The sequence below is a fragment of the Ostrea edulis genome, chromosome 1 (genome assembly GCF_947568905.1).
Source record: "Ostrea edulis chromosome 1, xbOstEdul1.1, whole genome shotgun sequence".
Lineage (NCBI taxonomy): Eukaryota > Metazoa > Mollusca > Bivalvia > Ostreida > Ostreidae > Ostrea > Ostrea edulis.
The window spans coordinates 72,722,285-72,739,763 of NC_079164.1; the positions used below are offsets into that span (position 1 = coordinate 72,722,285).

Sequence of the window (17,479 nt, forward strand, 5' to 3'; positions counted from 1 at the left end):
GCTTTATACAATGACAATCTGCAAATAAGCAAAAGAAAACAGTTTATCATAAAACCACCATGCAGAGTAAAATCCCATACCATTTTACCACTCCTGGTAGTTTTTAGCAAGTACAGAGACATGTATATATGTGCCGTCGGTAGATTTTTTTTTATTTTTTTTTTTTTGGTATATAAGAATAATTCATTTGTCTTGTTACACTTGTATGATCAAGTTTCTCTTATTGATTAAAAAAAATCGTTTCTTCAAAATTGTTTATCGGAACTGTCTGCATAATGCGAAGACCGACCTTTGTATAACTTGTATACCCGGTATTCTTCAACTCTTTAATTTTCGCGATGTAAGAAATGCAGCCACCTGATACAACTGGGCTCTCATATCTGCTAGATAGTGTCAGGAATGTAAAACAAAACTATAAACTTAATCCATAACTTCATAAATTTGTGAATATTTTTTCCATTTTTTTTTTACATTGTTTTCCTTCCTTCTGTTTGTTCTTCACTCTACCATTTGTATGACATGATCTAGTATTCTGTTTGTTCCTCACTCTGTCATTTGTATGACATGATCTAGTATTCTGTTTGTTCCTCACTCTGTCATTTGTATGACATGATCTAGTATTCTGTTTGTTCTTCACTCTATCAGTTGTATGACATGATCTAGTATTCTGTTTGTTCCTCACTCTGTCATTTGTATGACATGATCTAGTATTCTGTTTGTTCTTCACTCTATCAGTTGTATGACATGATCTAGTATTCTGTTTGTTCCTCACTCTATCAGTTGTATGACATGATCTAGTATTCTGTTTGTTCCTCACTCTATCATTTGTATGACATGATCTAGTATTCTGTTTGTTCCTCACTCTGTCATTTGTATGACATGATCTAGTATTCTGTTTGTTCTTCACTCTATCAGTTGTATGACATGATCTAGTATTCTGTTTGTTCTTCACTCTATCATTTGTATGACATGATCTAGTATTCTGTTTGTTCCTCACTCTGTCATTTGTATGACATGATCTAGTATTCTGTTTGTTCCTCACTCTGTCAGTTGTATGACATGATCTAGTATTCTGTTTGTTCTTCACTCTATCAGTTGTATGACATGATCTAGTATTCTGTTTGTTCTTCACTCTATCATTTGTATGACATGATCTAGTATTCTGTTTGTTCTTCACTCTATCAGTTGTATGACATGATCTAGTATTCTGTTTGTTCTTCACTCTATCATTTGTATGACATGATCTAGTATTCTGTTTGTTCTTCACTCTATCAGTTGTATGACATGATCTAGTATTCTGTTTTTTCTTCACTCTATCAGTTGTATGACATGATCTAGTATTCTGTTTGTTCTTCACTCTATCAGTTGTATGACATGATCTAGTATTCTGTTTGTTCTTCACTCTATCAGTTGTATGACATGATGTAATATTATGTTCTGTATATTTCAATGTATTATACATAACTGTGCATTTCTAGTATATATAATTGCATAATCTTCACACGAGGGAATTAAAGTACGAATGTATGAACATTCGTACAGAAGGTGTGAAAATCGGCGGGGGCAATTGAAATATGACAAAAGGGGTATTTATAATTTTTTGTTTCTCAAAAATGAATGCAGTTTTCTATAGGTTTAAAATTGAGGCTAATATAACAATCGCAAACTTACATACAATGTTGAAAAAATCTGTTGATCATTACTGTAGTTAGTCATGATTTATTTTATCTATTCATTTATATATTTGATTTATTTCTCAGTCTATTTCAATCATATTTTGATTGTTTCTTTTTGTTTTATATTTTTCCTTCTTGTCCAAGGTGAAAGGTGTTTATCGACTGGTTAATACGATGTCTAGATGCATCTCCCCTCGCCCGAGAATATGTTCCAGTCTTACCTGACGAGAAGTTGTTTAATCATTGTATCTGTTGTCATTCACGTATATAAATATGTTTAGGTTTATTCAACATCTGTCTTTGAGAAGAGGCCTGGAAAATACAAATTGCACAAGTGTTTAACGGCATTTAAATTGAATGTACAAAAATAGCGAAACAGACGCTAATAAGTAAAAACGAAATCTACCGCGTCGTACATGAGCAGTCATTTTAAAATGGATCATTATCATTTCTTTCTCAACCCTTTTTAATATCTTGAATATTACATAATGAACCATTATATTGAGACTATTTCTTGTTTAAACTAACCCCAGAAAGAATGTAATGCCGAAAAAAATCAAAGCGTACAGGTCATGCCTACCGTTTCGTGCGGACCGTTCACATCCATCCCCCCCCCCCCCCCCCCCCCCCCCCCCCCCCCCCCCCCCCAAATGTGTTCTTTAACGACACTCAGAATGAATGTACAAAAATAGCAAACCAGATGCGACCATTTCATATATTCAGTTTCTATTAATTCAATAAAGCAATGAATCAATAAAAGTTGAATAATCGATATTCCACGACGATACAATTTTTGCATATTTTTTTTTTTCATTTCCGAAGTTAAAAAAAATATTCATTTGTTTTTATTCCAACGTGTTCATAAGTCATTGATTTAATAAGTAAAAATGAAATTTACCGCGTCGTACATGAGCAATCATTTTACCATGAATCATTATCATTTTTTCTCGACCTTTTTAACTCACCTGAGCTGAAAGCTCAAGTGAGCTTTTCTGATCGCCTGTTGTCCATCTGTCTGTCCGTCTGTTAACTTTTTACATTTTCGACTTCTTCTCCAGAACCACTAGGCCAATTTCAACCAAACTTGGCCAAGATCAGCCTTGGGTGAAGGGCTTTAAAGTTTGTTAAAATGAAGGGCGATGCTCCTTTCAAAGGGGAGATAATCAAAAAAGGCAAAAATAGAGTGGGGTTATTTAAAAATCTTCTCAAGTAACACTGAGCCAGAAAAGCTGATTTTTACATGAAAGCTTCCTGATATAGTGCAGATTCATGTTTGTTCAAATGATGGCCCCCAGGGGTTGGATGGGGCCACATTAGGGGATCAAAGTTTTACATACAAATATAGAGGAAAAGTCTTAAAAATCTTCTTCTCAAGAACCACTGAGCCAGAAAAGCTGAGATTTACATGAAAGCTTTCTGACATAATGCAGATTCAAAATTGCTAAAATCATGACCCCCAGGGGTATGATGGGGCCACATTAGGGGATCAAAGTTTTACATACAAATATATAGGGAAAATCTTTAAAAATCTTCTTCTCAAGAACCACTGAGCCAGAAAAGCTATTTACATGAAATCTTTCTGACATAGTGAGATTCAAGTTTGTTCAAATCATGGCCCCCGGGGGTATGATGGGGCCACAAGGGGTGATCAAAGTTTTGCATACAAATATATAGGGGAAATGTTGATATTTACATGATAGCTGCCTAACATAGTGCAGATTTAAGTTTGTTCAAATCATGTCCCCCGGGGTTAGGTTGGGGCCACAATAGGGGATCAAAGTTTTACATAGAAATATATAGGAAAAATCTTCTTCTCTCTTAAGAGCCTATGAGCTAGAAGAGCTGATATTTACATGAAAGCTTCCTGATAGTGCAGATTCAAGTTTGTTAAAAGTATGGGCCCCGGGGTAGGTTGGGGTCACAATTGGAGATGAAAGTTTTACATACAAATATATAGGGAAAATCTTTAAAAATCTTCTTCTCAAGAACCATTGGGCCAAAGAAGTTGACATTTACATGAAAGCTTTCTGACATAATGCAAATTCAAGTTTGTAAAAATCATGCCTCCAGGGGTAGGTTGGGGCCACAAAAGGGACTAAGGTTTTACATGCAAATATATATAGAAAGTCTTCAGATATGGGCCAAGGTGACTCAGGTGAGCGATGTGGCCCATGGGCCCCTTGTTTAATATCTAGAATAATGCCATTATCTTAAAACTATTATTTGTTTAAACTAATCTCAGGATGAACCAAATAATGCCAAGAAAACCAAAGCGTGCAGGCCATCCCTACCGTTTCATGCAGACCGTTCACAAAGCGTGCAAGCCACGCATACAAAGTGGTCAGGATTTCATGCGAAGCGTTTCGTGTAAATCGCTCAGCGTTCCGTGCAAACTGTTCAGCGTTTCGTGCAAATCGTTTATCGCTCCGTGCAAACCGTTCATCGCTCCGTGTAGATCGTTCAGCGTTCCGTGCAAGACTCGTTTCGTACCGTTTCGTGGTGTTGTAGTACGCTTCAGGGTCTGTGCTACATGTATATGTGGGAAAACGCTTACTTAATCCAAGCGTAAATTACCAATTTTACAGTAGTTTGATATTCACGCACAAAATAAAGAAAATCAGCCATACCATTTACTATGTCAAAGAAATTGTACTTATATCTGAGAAGTTTAACATTAAATGATCATGATCAGCTTCATCAATTCTAGGCTTTTGAATGGATATCAATTGATGCATCGTTACCAAAATGAAAGAGAATGGGTATAACATGTAGCAAACGTGAATCTACATTTATTTACCGTTAGATCATTTAGTTAAAATTCGGATATTGTTATAATTTGCTCTTTGAAAATACGGCATTGATACAGAAGGGTGATTATATAAAATTTCCGAAAATTTTAATTTTATTACAATGAATTTCAAAATGAAAAACAAAATGAAATATAGAAACTATGAATTAAGGAATGTCATTATAAACCATTCTATATAGTGTTAGAAAGAATTCCATGTTATCATTCTTTGCAGACCGATCAATTTCTTGGACGGAACCTCAAATTCAGTCGCCAATGCAGCAGCGTTTGGGTGCACTTTGGATCATATCATTATCTACTTATTCTTTGGGCCTGTGAGAATTACTGAGCATCCATGGCTATCATGTAAGATTTACATGTTATTACTATTACACCTAAACGCATTGATGAATGAAAGATGAAAGCGGAAAATTCTCAGTCATAACTTGTACATTTGCAATTGAAACTTATTTGCATGAAAGGCGAAGATAACGAACAGTGATCAATCTCATAACTCCTATAAGCAATACAAAATAGATAGTTGGGCAAACATTGACCCCTGGACCCACCAGGGGTGGGATCAGGTGCCTAAGAGGAGTAAGCATCCCCTGTCGACCGCTCACACCCGCCGTGAGCCCTATATCCTGATCAGGTAAACGGAATTGTCCGTAGTCAAAATCAGTGTGTCAAGAACGGCCTGACAATCGGTATGAAACACGTCAGACAGCATTTGACCCAATGATAGGTTGTATTGACGAACTAGATCGTTATAACGACCATACAATTTGCGAAATGCTGACTTCAACGAGACTGTTGAAACCCCTGTACCATCAACTTGTTTGTCATTAGCTTGCCTCGATTTTAAAACTGACCATACGTAGAACAAGCTCTTGTGTATCGAGTCAGTTGAGAGATATAAACACCATACGCAGGTGATAATGGAATATTGCTACATAAATATGTGATGTTGACGATGGAGAAGCTGAAATCATCCCGTTTGTCATACAGTTGAGTAGTCAGTTTGCCGTTGATGTCTACATTCAATAAAATATCTAAGTATGAAGCAGAATGCATATGGTTTCAATATAGCGTTTGTGTGGGATTTTAACTTGAATGGTCTTTGATGTCAGCCACACTATCTTACAGTTCTTTCCATGTTCATAACGTGCTTCATGATGTCCATCGCATTCTACCCCATTTTTGCAAGCTTGAACACTTCCTCGAGATTATTTGGATCCATCATAGGATTTCTTTATATTCTGCTTTTGTAAGTACAAATATTAATTTTTCAGAAAAAACTAATCAAGTGTTTTATATGTAACTTTAATTTTAAGCTGCGTAATTATACAAATTCGATTAAATCTCTTCAAATCCTCTATAGAAGAACGTTACACAATATGCAATCAATTGATCTTCAAATCCTTTGAAATTCATATTTAGAAAGACAAAAGTTAACTAGTAATAAAGATTTCATGAATTGGATCACAAGTACAAAATATTGCAAACAATAAGAATACCTTGTATTAATTTTGTTATTTAGGTCACTTGTAGACATTGGACGATTTTATGTCTGTACCACAGAGACCTGGGTAAGCATATACATACACACAACGTCACTTACCCGATTGAGCTAGATATTTCTTTCGATGTATCATCAAACAGTTTTTGTCGTCATCAAATTTCGTCGATTTATCAAAAATAATTTTACTGATACGCAATGTCGTGGAAAATTACTCTATGTATAAAATCTGTGCATTTCATTACTTTGCAATATCAAAAAGACGCTGAAAATTTGTATTCAACGAAAAATGATGACACCACAGTAGATAATAAATACATGTACGTAAAGTATCATCCTTAGTGTATCTTTACAGTTTTTTTTATTGATGTGTACTTTTTTTGGAAATTTGATGAAATCAATACTTCTACACACGTTACTATTGTGTGCTTGGTTTCAATTTACCACAATTAGAAAGTGTTGATATTCTTCACCGTGTTTCAGACAAGACGTCTGTGTAAATAAGAGTACTAGGTACATGTATGTACTTAGTCTAGCACTTTCCTACCCCTGGACACTTTAATCGCTGCATGTACTACACAAAATATACACCGATTATGTTAAGTAATCGTCGGAATCCAATTTACGTGTAACGCCACACCACTCCACCCCAAATCTGTTCCTAGAAGTTCATACCACATGTTTGTTTAATTTTAAACCACTCATTTAAGTGGGAAAAATTCAGACACGTGTAAAATTTCTTCGTAGTGAAAAATTACAATTTGGTATTTTCCTTTCATAGAACATCTTATTGAATTTGGGTATAGCATTTTGAATAGTTTACCAATATTATATATATTATATTATATTATATACTATTATAGTAGGCATTGTCTTCACACTGGTTTCAGCTGTGGTCCATTAAATTCATCACAATAATCTCTGAAGCATATCTACTGATTCTGTTCATTTATCGCTGTGTGACAGCCCTGTTCAAGAAATCAGTTAATGTAAGTCAATTTGTCAATTCAAGTATGTAGACTGCTTTATCTATAATTGTACTTCGAACATAATTAGATTCCATTTATTTTAGAGCAAGGAGCCTTTAGTCAAAATCGATCAGATGATGCATGTGATGGAATTGCTCCAAACACCTGTCTCTACAAGTACATCGGAAAACATCAAGTATAGCACTTTATGAGATTCTTTACGTGTAACAGATTGACAACCATTGATTAGTGTAATAAGTACATTAATTTTTTTTTAAATCCTCCCTCTAAAAAAACAAGAATCACAAAGCATGTATCAATGATTATAAAATCCCTTCTTAAAACACACCTTTTGATATTAGTAGGATTTTACAAGTGTTTTGGTTGAGATCACTTTACAAACTGTTTTTATTTGTACATTCATATTTGTATTTCAAATGTCTTTGCCTTCGATATCTTTGCCAATTGACATGACTATAACTATTTCCTCATGATTGCTATCATAGTCGGAAACCCACGGTTGATTACGCTTCCTTCCTCTCTCTATCACCCGTGGGTCCATTCATTCCTACTCGCTCGTTCTCATAAATAAATATTTTAAAATATCGTCCAATCAAAGTAATCGTTATAGTAATGGAACTCTTCTGTTTTTAAAGGTAACACTAACTTAACTTTGCTATCACAGCAATTGTATACCGAAATTGGACTGAAAGCGTCTCTTTAATTGGACAAATTTGCTTAGGGTTTTCCATGAGCGCCCAATGAAATTGCCTCATTCATTATTCAACAATAATTGAACATGGAAATATTCATATCCAGTGATCAGTCACTCCAAGAATTACGTTGTTAAATACCACCCAGATTCTAAGAACAAACACTCTGAAGCTGATATTGAAAATGATGCTGGAGTTCCCCATAGATAATATCTTCGTAGTCTTTGGTGATCAAGTCTTCCAACAATCGTTTGGAATTCCCATGGACACAAATTGTGCTGTATTAGCTGACCTGTTTTTATATTCTTACGAGGCAGAATTTATTCAAAAGCTTCTACATTAGAAGAACAAAACCTCTTGTGGTGTTGAACTCGAAATTTGAATACATCGACGATGTCTTATTTTAACAATAATCATTTTCATTCATATGTCGATTCTAGATATCCCAGTGAACTCAAAATAAAAGACACTGCGGAGTCTTCCACATCTGCCTCATACTTGGATATTAAATTAAACATAGGGAAATCTTATGAAAATGATACCACCGTCTTTTTGTTAAAATTTTACCCGGAGAACAGTATAAAGAAGTACCTATCATATATTGACGAAATATAAACAATTTCAATGATCTTAGAGAGAAGATAATAAAGAACACAGAGAGAGCTGTTCATGAAGCGAAGTTATGCTGTCTTCACAAAAGTCTGTACAGGTGCACCACAAGGACCCTAGTGATCAACACCATCGTCTTCATGATCTTTTATTATGTAATGGTTTAAATATGATTTTTTTTGTTTCAATGATTAAAGTACCATTCTTCATGTAACGTTTGTTTTTATCAATGAATTTTGACTTTGTTTCCAGATATTTGTTATTATAGTGGCAAATATTGATGATGCAGGAGAGATTATTGATCAGTTGCCTGATACCAATCCATCTTGGTTTAAGAAGACTTTGAAAACTTTTATACAGGTTATCAGAGGTATTGCCAGTTTCCCCCCAAACTCTCTCTCTCTCTCTCTCTCTCTCTCTCTCTCTCTCTCTCTCTCTCTCATCATCATCATCATCATCATCAATCGTAATACAGAAGCCATCCTCCGAACCATGAATTGATTCAAAAAGCATTCATTTCATTCCTTTGTAAACTCTCTGATGTATTTATACATACCTGTTTATTAACAGTGTCCTTTACAATCGCCAATATCCTATCGGCTGTATATTTGGTAGCCAATATGATCTTCATTTACCGATCACAGAGACAACATGTCATCCAAATGTGGAAGGGAGACCGATCTTTCATTCCAGTAAATTGTACGCAAAGCCACAGCGATATGTTGGTAAGTCATCTAACCACAGCTATTGTAAAGGGTTCCACCCGATCTTCTGTTCTATAGAACGAAGTAGAATTGTAAGTTTTCAGAAATATTGTACAAAAAGGATTGATTGATCGATTAAATATTGTTTAACGTCCCTCTTCGAGATTATTTTACTCATATGGAGACGTTACCTTTGCCGGTGAAGGGCTGCAAAATTTAAACCTATGCTCGGCGCTTACAGCCTTTGAGCTGATTTGGATCTTTATCGTGCCACACCTGCTGTGACACGGGACCTCGGTGTTTGCGGCCTCATCCGAAAAACCGGTCCATTTTGTCGCTTCTTACGACAAGCAAGGGGTACTGAGGACCTATTCCAACCCGGATCCCCTCGAGACGGGATTTAGTGAAAATGTACGATATCTAACAATCAATATTAGAGAGATAGCGGCAGTGAGTCAATGTTCAACTTGCCAGCGTCATTTTCCGTGGGCAGATTAACCCTCTATGTTAGACAAACTAAAATAAAAAAGAGCGCCAATTCAATCGAGTCATCATTCCTTGGAAACTTTAAGAAACTAAGTACCATAAATGATAATGAATAGAAATTCAATCATGTGACTAACAACTGAGCCATGAACATTTATGGGATGTACTACGCAACCATTTGACACTGAGACTAGCCAAATCATGACAAAAGGGTACGCGATATATCGCAAATCTGGTATCATATCATCGTGTAACTATAACGTATACTACTCTTACACAATGGTATTGGGCAAGGCAGTACCTGAGATTTTAACTTTGCTTTGAAAGATATTTTTAAAAGTGTCCGGGTACATAAATGAGACTATATTTTGTAATTCTAGTTAATATTGAAAATATCGACTAATCTATAGGACTAGAACATGTAACATTCAGCTTGAATATATTTAAAAACCTAAAATTTTGTTTAGAAAATTAGAAAGTCTTTAATAATCAGATTGCATACTCTTTGATTTTATTGAGAACCATCTATCATTGTAGGTTAAAAATCTAATGTACGCAGGGAACCAAGCTGCCCATCTCCTTGGAGGTTTGTTGTCATTTTCCTTGCTTTTGATACCAAATATAGATGCAGAAAGTAAAAACAAATGCTCATGAAAAGGATGATGAGTGTTGTTACTTATCTACCAAAATATTCATTTGTCAATAAAATTGATTATTTTGATTGTGATGTTTTATACGCCCGTCGAAGACAAGACGTATATATAATTATGGTATGGCGTCGACCGTCCGTCTTATGGGCAGGATATAGACCGAACCGTAAACTCCAGTATTTTGCAACTTGGTACATTTGATCACTATGATGAGAGGAAAATGTGTACTGTTTTTCAAGATCATAGGTCAAAGGTCAAGGTCGCAGTATCACTTAGTAGGAAAACCTTGTGGGCACGATACAAACCGAACCGTAAGCTTCAGGATACTACAACTTGATATATTTGATCACCATGATGAGAGAAATATGCCTATTGTTTTTTAAGGTCAGAGGTCAAATGCTAAGGTCCTAGTATTACTTAGTAGGAATAACTTAGGCAGGATATAAATTAAACCGTAAGCTCCAGGATATTGCGACTGGGTACATTTGATCGCCACGAGGAAAGGAAGATGGAGTTAGAGGTCATAGTTGCAGTATCACTTAGTAGGAAAATCTTGTAGGCACTAGGCAGGATACAAGCCGAACCGTAAGCTCCAGGAATTTGATTATCATGGTGAGAGGAAGATGCCTATTGTTCTTCAAGGTTAGAGGTCAAATGTCAAGGTAGTAGTATCACACTAGAAAGACCTTGTAGGCAGGATACAAATCGAACCATAAGCTCCAAGATATTGCAAGTTGGCACATGTGATCATCATAATGAGAGGAAGATGGCTATTATTTTTCAAAATCATACTTCAAGGTCATAATATCACTTAGTAGGAAAACCTTGTAGGTAGTATACAGACCGAACTGTTCGGCTAGGACCGTCAAACATGGTACACATACACTTTATACCAAGGGGAGGATGCCTATTGTTTCTCAACGTCAAGGTCGTAGTAGCAGGATACAGACCAAACCGTTAGGTATGAGACTATCAAACTTGGTACACATACATCTTGTGCCAAGTGAAAATATTGCATATAGAGTACATGATTTGTTTGTTTTTACGATGCAAAGATAGTATGTCAAACGCTGATGATTGCTGACACTATTTGAAGGCAAGTTCTTCAAATCATGGTGAAAGAAAGACACCCTATATTAGCTTTTCACGGGCGTATTATGTACCGTTGGCGGTACTCTTATTGTAGTATTTAAAAGACACATCAGCTCATACATTTAGAACATTTTGACTCAATCGGTCGTAATGATATATATTTCAAAGAAAAAAGATTGGAAAATATGCACTGATATGACCTTTTGACACTGAAGACTTTTTTGAGGTCATGGGATACCATGAAAAACTTTATAAATTATTGTTCCCTGTTAAATTCCTAAAAATGTGTCATATGCTTACCCCAAATAAGGACACATATCAGTTTTACTTCGCGTCACATGTGATACTTACCTCTTAATAACCTATGGATTTTCCTGTCTAGTACCTTAACCCAACCACAGAGAAAAAGAAACCGCTCCCTTTAGATCCCCCACTTTCGTGCATGTGCGCAATACCATGTGCTTTTTCTCTGTGGTTCGCCATATTGTAAGGCACCGTCTAGCCTCAGATCAACTCTTAACTTAATTATTGGTTATTTAATTGGCTTTATCGATGACTTTTTATCGCGATAGTAAACTTTTTGATTCATTTGACAGTCGGTAAGTCTTAGAAGTTGTTTTTCTTTCTGTATTATGTCTTCGGAAGATATCTGAGGAAACTCCGCAGAGCCACGGGTAGATGAGATGAGGTATAAACACTTATTCGATTCCTCCGACGCGTCTCAGGAGCGGGAAGCATGGCGTCGTAACAAAAAGCAGCAGTCTATGTCTCAAAGTCGAGAAAATTCAGTATTGCCTGCTAAGCGACAGAGAGTAGGTCAGTCAGAGCATGGCTCAACCGAATATCCTCCATTAGCATCTGGGGACCAACAACATGGCACCCCATTTTGCGCATAGTCAGTCACACCAGACACCCCAGGGCTATTTTACCATCCACAACCCCCTTATCCTTACCAACACATGTGGTTTAATCCCCCACAGTCCCCCAATGGTTTGTGGAATTGGTCGGCGCCTTCAGGGCGCCAAAACATGGCACCGTCTTCCGTGGCATCGGTGCAGTCTCGTATTAGATCGTCTGAGTCTCGTATTAGATCGTGCGGTAGTAATTCTGATGCAGACGGTGTTTCGATTTTTGAGCCGGTTGACGATTCTCTTGTAGACCAAGAGTCTCAAGGTTCGAAAAGAGTGGATAGGAGACACTCAAAACGCCTTCTCTGTTGTTTGTTACCCCAAGTTCAACATTGGGGGATGATACTGAAAGTACGTCATGTACTCAAGGGACCAAGAGTCAGACTTTTCATCAGTCTTCTCTTACTTACAGTAAAGAGGCCCTAGTGTCGTCTTTGTACAAGACAAAAAAGGAGGGGGTCAGAAAGCCCAAACCAAGTCAGTTACAGGAGTCTCACCTGTACAAAGCCTTTGGTGAGGCTGCAGTCATTCAAGGGGGCGAGGACGAGTCAGTCCCCAAGTTATGTTTCGACCCATCCCAGAAAATGTCGTTCAAAGTTCATGTTCATTTGTTATAAAAAGCAATATGATTTAAAATATATATATATATATATTCTAGATATATTTATGCGTTTGAAAAGTGGAGGAAACAATTCTGTCTTGTATATTAATGGTATGATAAATATAGGAATGTGGACAACCCTAGTAATTCGCTGATGAATGTTGATATGTTTTTAAATCATAACATGGTTAGTTTGAGTATGCATTTACTCCCAACACTTTTCATGTAAAGGATTTTTATTTATTTCTGAGTATATCAATAAAAATTCAGCTGGTTACTCGCATGAACCTGAACTTTTATTCACAAGTAGGGTCTCTTGCTCTTTTCCAAAAATAAAGTGTTACGTGATATTCAACGGACGTCATGGGAAATTAACATGAGGGGAATCTAAGGTAGCTCCGTCACATTCAACATATGGGTAGTATCGTTCGGTGTTTAACTATGGAACGCCGTTTCTGCCTTATAGTGTAAATCAGCCTTACGTTATGTCGATACATCTTTATGTTATGTGGTTACATCATTACGTTATGTGGTTACATCATTATGTTATGTCGATATTTCTTTATGTTATGTGGTTACATCTTTATGTTATGTGGTTACATCATTACGTTATGTCGATACCTCTTTATGTTATGTGGTTACATCATTATGTTATGTCGATACATCTTTATATTATGTGGTTACATCATTATGTTATGTGGTTACATCGTTATGTTATGTCGATACCTCTTTATGTTATGTGGTTATATCATTATGTTATGTGGTTACATCATTACGTTATGTCAATATTTCTTTATGTTATGTGGTTACATCATTATGTTATATCGATACATCTTTATATTATGTGGTTACATCATTATGTTATGTGGTTACATCGTTATGTTATGTGGTTATACCATTACGTTATGTGGTAACATCATTACGTTATGTCGATACATCTTTATGTTATGTGGTTACATCATTTTGTTATGTGGTTACATCATTACGTTATGTCGATACCTCTTTATGTTATGTGGTTACATCTTTATGTTATGTGGTTACATCATTACGTTATGTCGATACATCTTTATGTTATGTGGTTACATCATTATGTTATGTGGTTACATCATTACGTTATGTCGATACATCTTTATGTTATGTAGTTACATCATTATGTTATGTGGTTACATCATTACGTGATGTGGTTACATCTTTATGTTATGTGGTTACATCATTACGTTATGTGGTTACATCATTACGTTATGTCGATACCTCTTTATGTTATGTGGTTACATCATTATGTTATGTGGTTACATCATTATGTTATATGGTTACATAATTACGTTACGTCGATACTTCTTTACGTTATGTGGTTGCATCATTATGTTATGAGAAACTTTCAAGTGCTCGAGATTTATACAGATGCAAAATGGCGCGCTTAAATTCAAACGTTGTGTTTTCAGAATTATCACATTGTCTGGCCTGTGCCCTTTTTAAAATTTGTCGTCTTTTCGTTATTTCGAGGCGAAAAGACGGACAAAATGAAAGCGACTGTATCATGTAAATAACATGAAATAGACGCGAAAAAATTATTTGCTAATCGCATACTGATAGAATGAAATACACAAATTAAAGTGCATCGTATACATACAACACATTCAATGCTTGCAAAATAGTACATACACACAAGTAATGCACATAGCATGATGAATTTCAACTATTTAAAAAATTAGATTAGTTCACTACACGTATTCTTCAATCCAGCACTTCCCGTGGGGATCCGGGTTAGAATAGGTACTCAGTAGCCCTTGCTTATCATAATGGGGCAGTCCTTCGGATGAGACCGCAAAATCCGAGGTCCCGTATCACAGCAGGTGTGGCACGAAAAAGATCCCCCATGCTCATAGGCCGTAAGCGCCGAACATAGGCCTAAATTTTGCAGCCCTTCACCAACAATGGTGACGTCTCCATATTCAGTGAAATATTTTCGAGAAAGACGTTAAACAATATATGTAATTCATCAATCAATTCAGCACTTCAAACATCAACTGCCTTTCATTACTACTTTGAAAAATGGGGAGGAGGCAGCAAATCAATCGAACTTTGCATGTAGAAAATATGGAATTTGTGTGTTAAAATAAAGAAAAAGTAAATTGTAGAAAGTGGATAGACCAGACACCCTGCCCACCCCAACACCCTGTTTTAACGTGCATGGTATAAAACATCCACACAAAAAGATGTCTTCAGTAGAATACAATTATTTGAGTACCATAATTTAATTATAAAAGTTTCCTTCTTTGTAGATGTAATTAATGATTATCCACAACAATCAGCAAATTTCATATCGAATTCCTATAAAGTCAGACAGAAAAAAATAACGGGGAAACCTGTACATGTATTGTGTTGTCTTTCGGGGTTGTTTTAGAGGCGAAAAGTCGCTAATTATCGTTTTGTCGTCTTTTCACCTCGAAATAACGAAAAGACGACATATATCTAAAATGGTATAAATCAGTCACCATCATTAACCCAATTTCATTTTAAAAGTAATCCTGGAAACACTCTGTTTGAATTTGTGAATTTTAGGGCGCTATTTTGCATCTGTATCAATCTCGATCACTTGAAAGTTTATCATAACATAATGATGTTTGCACATAACATAATGATGTAACCACATAACATAAAGAAGTATCGACATAACGTAATGATGTAACCACATAACGTAAAGAAGTGTCGACATAACGTAAGGATGTAACCACATAACATAATGATGTAACCACATAACATAAAGAGGTATCGACATAACGTAATGAGGTAACCACAAAACGTAATGATGTAACCACATAACGTAAAGAGGTATCGACATAACGTAATGATGTAACCAAATAACATAATGATGTAACCACATAACATAAAGAAGTATCGACATAACGTAATGAGGTAACCACATAACATAATGATGTAACCACATAACATAAAGAGGTATCGACATAACATAATGATGTAACCACATAAGATAAAGAGATATCGACATAACGTAATGAGGTAACCACATAACGTAATGATGTAACCACATAACGTAAAGAGGTATCGACATAACGTAATGATGTAACCAAATAACATAATGATGTAACCACATAATATAAAGAGGTATCGACATAACGTAATGAGGTAACCACATAACATAATGATGTAACCACATAACATAAAGAGGTATCGACATAACGTAATGATGTTACCACATAACGTAATGGTATAACCACATAACATAATGATGTAACCACATAACATAAAGAAATATTGACATAACGTAATGATGTAACCACATAACATAATGATATAACCACATAACATAAAGAGATATCGACATAACATAACGATGTAACCACATAACATAATGATGTAACCACATAATATAAAGATGTATCGACATAACATAATGATGTAACCACATAACATAAAGATGTATCGACATAACGCAAGGCTGAATTACACTATAAGGCAGAAACGGCGTTCCATATTTAACCGTAACAAGTATAACTAGTAATCCTAATTGTTCGCGAACAATTAGAGGTCTTTCCACCTTTTCAGACATTCAAACAATGTCTTTGAATACAAAAAAATGTGTACTTTATATGCTTTAGACGGTATAAAAATTGCTTATTTTCAAAGTTTCTAGATGACCTTGACCTTTGACCTTGACCTAATTTTCAAGGTCAAAGGTCAGGGATGTCACTTCAGTTGGTCCTGTCTTCCTACAACAAATACTTTAGGAGTTGTAAATTTCTACGTTAAATTAAAAAATTTTAAGGGCATTAATTCCCGTTAGGGATCAACCAATCATCAAAAACAGGAAGTCATCTTTTACAATTGATCAGGCAATAAGTTTAGTGAACATTTCGTGTTCGTCCCATTTACGGTTTCAATACTGTAGTGATAACAATGGTTTTTACGCAAGTCGCTGTAAATCGAAGAAAGATCAAAGTTCAGAGTCGTAATGCAATGCATTGACTTAAGTTGGTTCTTGACTTATTGTGCATATTATACCTAATCTGTACTTTATATGCTTTAGACGGTGTGAAAATTGCTTATTTTCAAAGTTTCTAGATGACCTTGACCTTTGACCTTGACCTAATTTTCAAGGTCAAAGGTCAGGGATGTCACTTCAGTTGGTCCTGTCTTCCTACGACAAATACTTTAGGAGTTGTAAATTTCTACGCGAAATCGAAACCTTTCAAGGGCATTAATTCCCGTTACGGATCGAGAAACCATCAAAAACCGGAAGTCATCTTTTACAATTGATCAGGCAATAAGTTTAGTGAACATTTCGTGTTCGTACAATTTACGGTTTCCATACTGTAGTGATAACAATGGTTTTTACGCAAGTCGCTGTAAATTGAAGAAAGGTCAAAGTTCAGAGTCGTAATGCAATGCATTGACTTAAGTTGGTTCTTGACTTATTGTGCATATTATACCTAATCTGTACTTTATATGCTTTAGACGGTGTGAAAATTGCTTATTTTCAAAGTTTCTAGATGACCTTGACCTTTGACCTTGACCTAATTTTCAAGGTCAAAGGTCAGGGATGTCACTTCAGTTGGTCCTGTCTTCCTACGACAAATACTTTAGGAGTTGTAAATTTCTACGCGAAATCGAAAACTTTCAAGGGCATTAATTCCCGTTACGGATCGAGAAACCATCAAAAACGGAAGTCATCTTGTACAATTGGTCAGGCAATAAGTTTAGTGAACATTTCGTGTTCGTCCCATTTACGGTTTCCATACTGTAG

General features: G+C 35.7%; 1 protein-coding gene across 5 annotated transcripts in view; it reads left to right on the top strand.

Moving 5' to 3' along the window:
* The window catches only part of LOC125682467 (stimulated by retinoic acid gene 6 protein-like), a 61,519-nt gene that overhangs the window by 32,306 nt on the left and 11,734 nt on the right, over positions 1-17,479 (top strand). For all 5 annotated transcript variants that reach the window (XM_056159585.1, XM_048923097.2, XM_048923068.2 and 2 more), the window contains exons 4-12: positions 4,700-4,830; positions 5,611-5,731; positions 6,005-6,053; positions 6,874-6,972; positions 7,056-7,147; positions 8,299-8,428; positions 8,526-8,643; positions 8,844-8,998; positions 10,001-10,049. In XM_056159585.1, the coding sequence (XP_056015560.1) occupies positions 4,700-4,830; positions 5,611-5,731; positions 6,005-6,053; positions 6,874-6,972; positions 7,056-7,147; positions 8,299-8,428; positions 8,526-8,643; positions 8,844-8,998; positions 10,001-10,049 (944 nt within the window). The remainder of the gene's footprint in view (positions 1-4,699; positions 4,831-5,610; positions 5,732-6,004; positions 6,054-6,873; positions 6,973-7,055; positions 7,148-8,298; positions 8,429-8,525; positions 8,644-8,843; positions 8,999-10,000; positions 10,050-17,479) is intronic.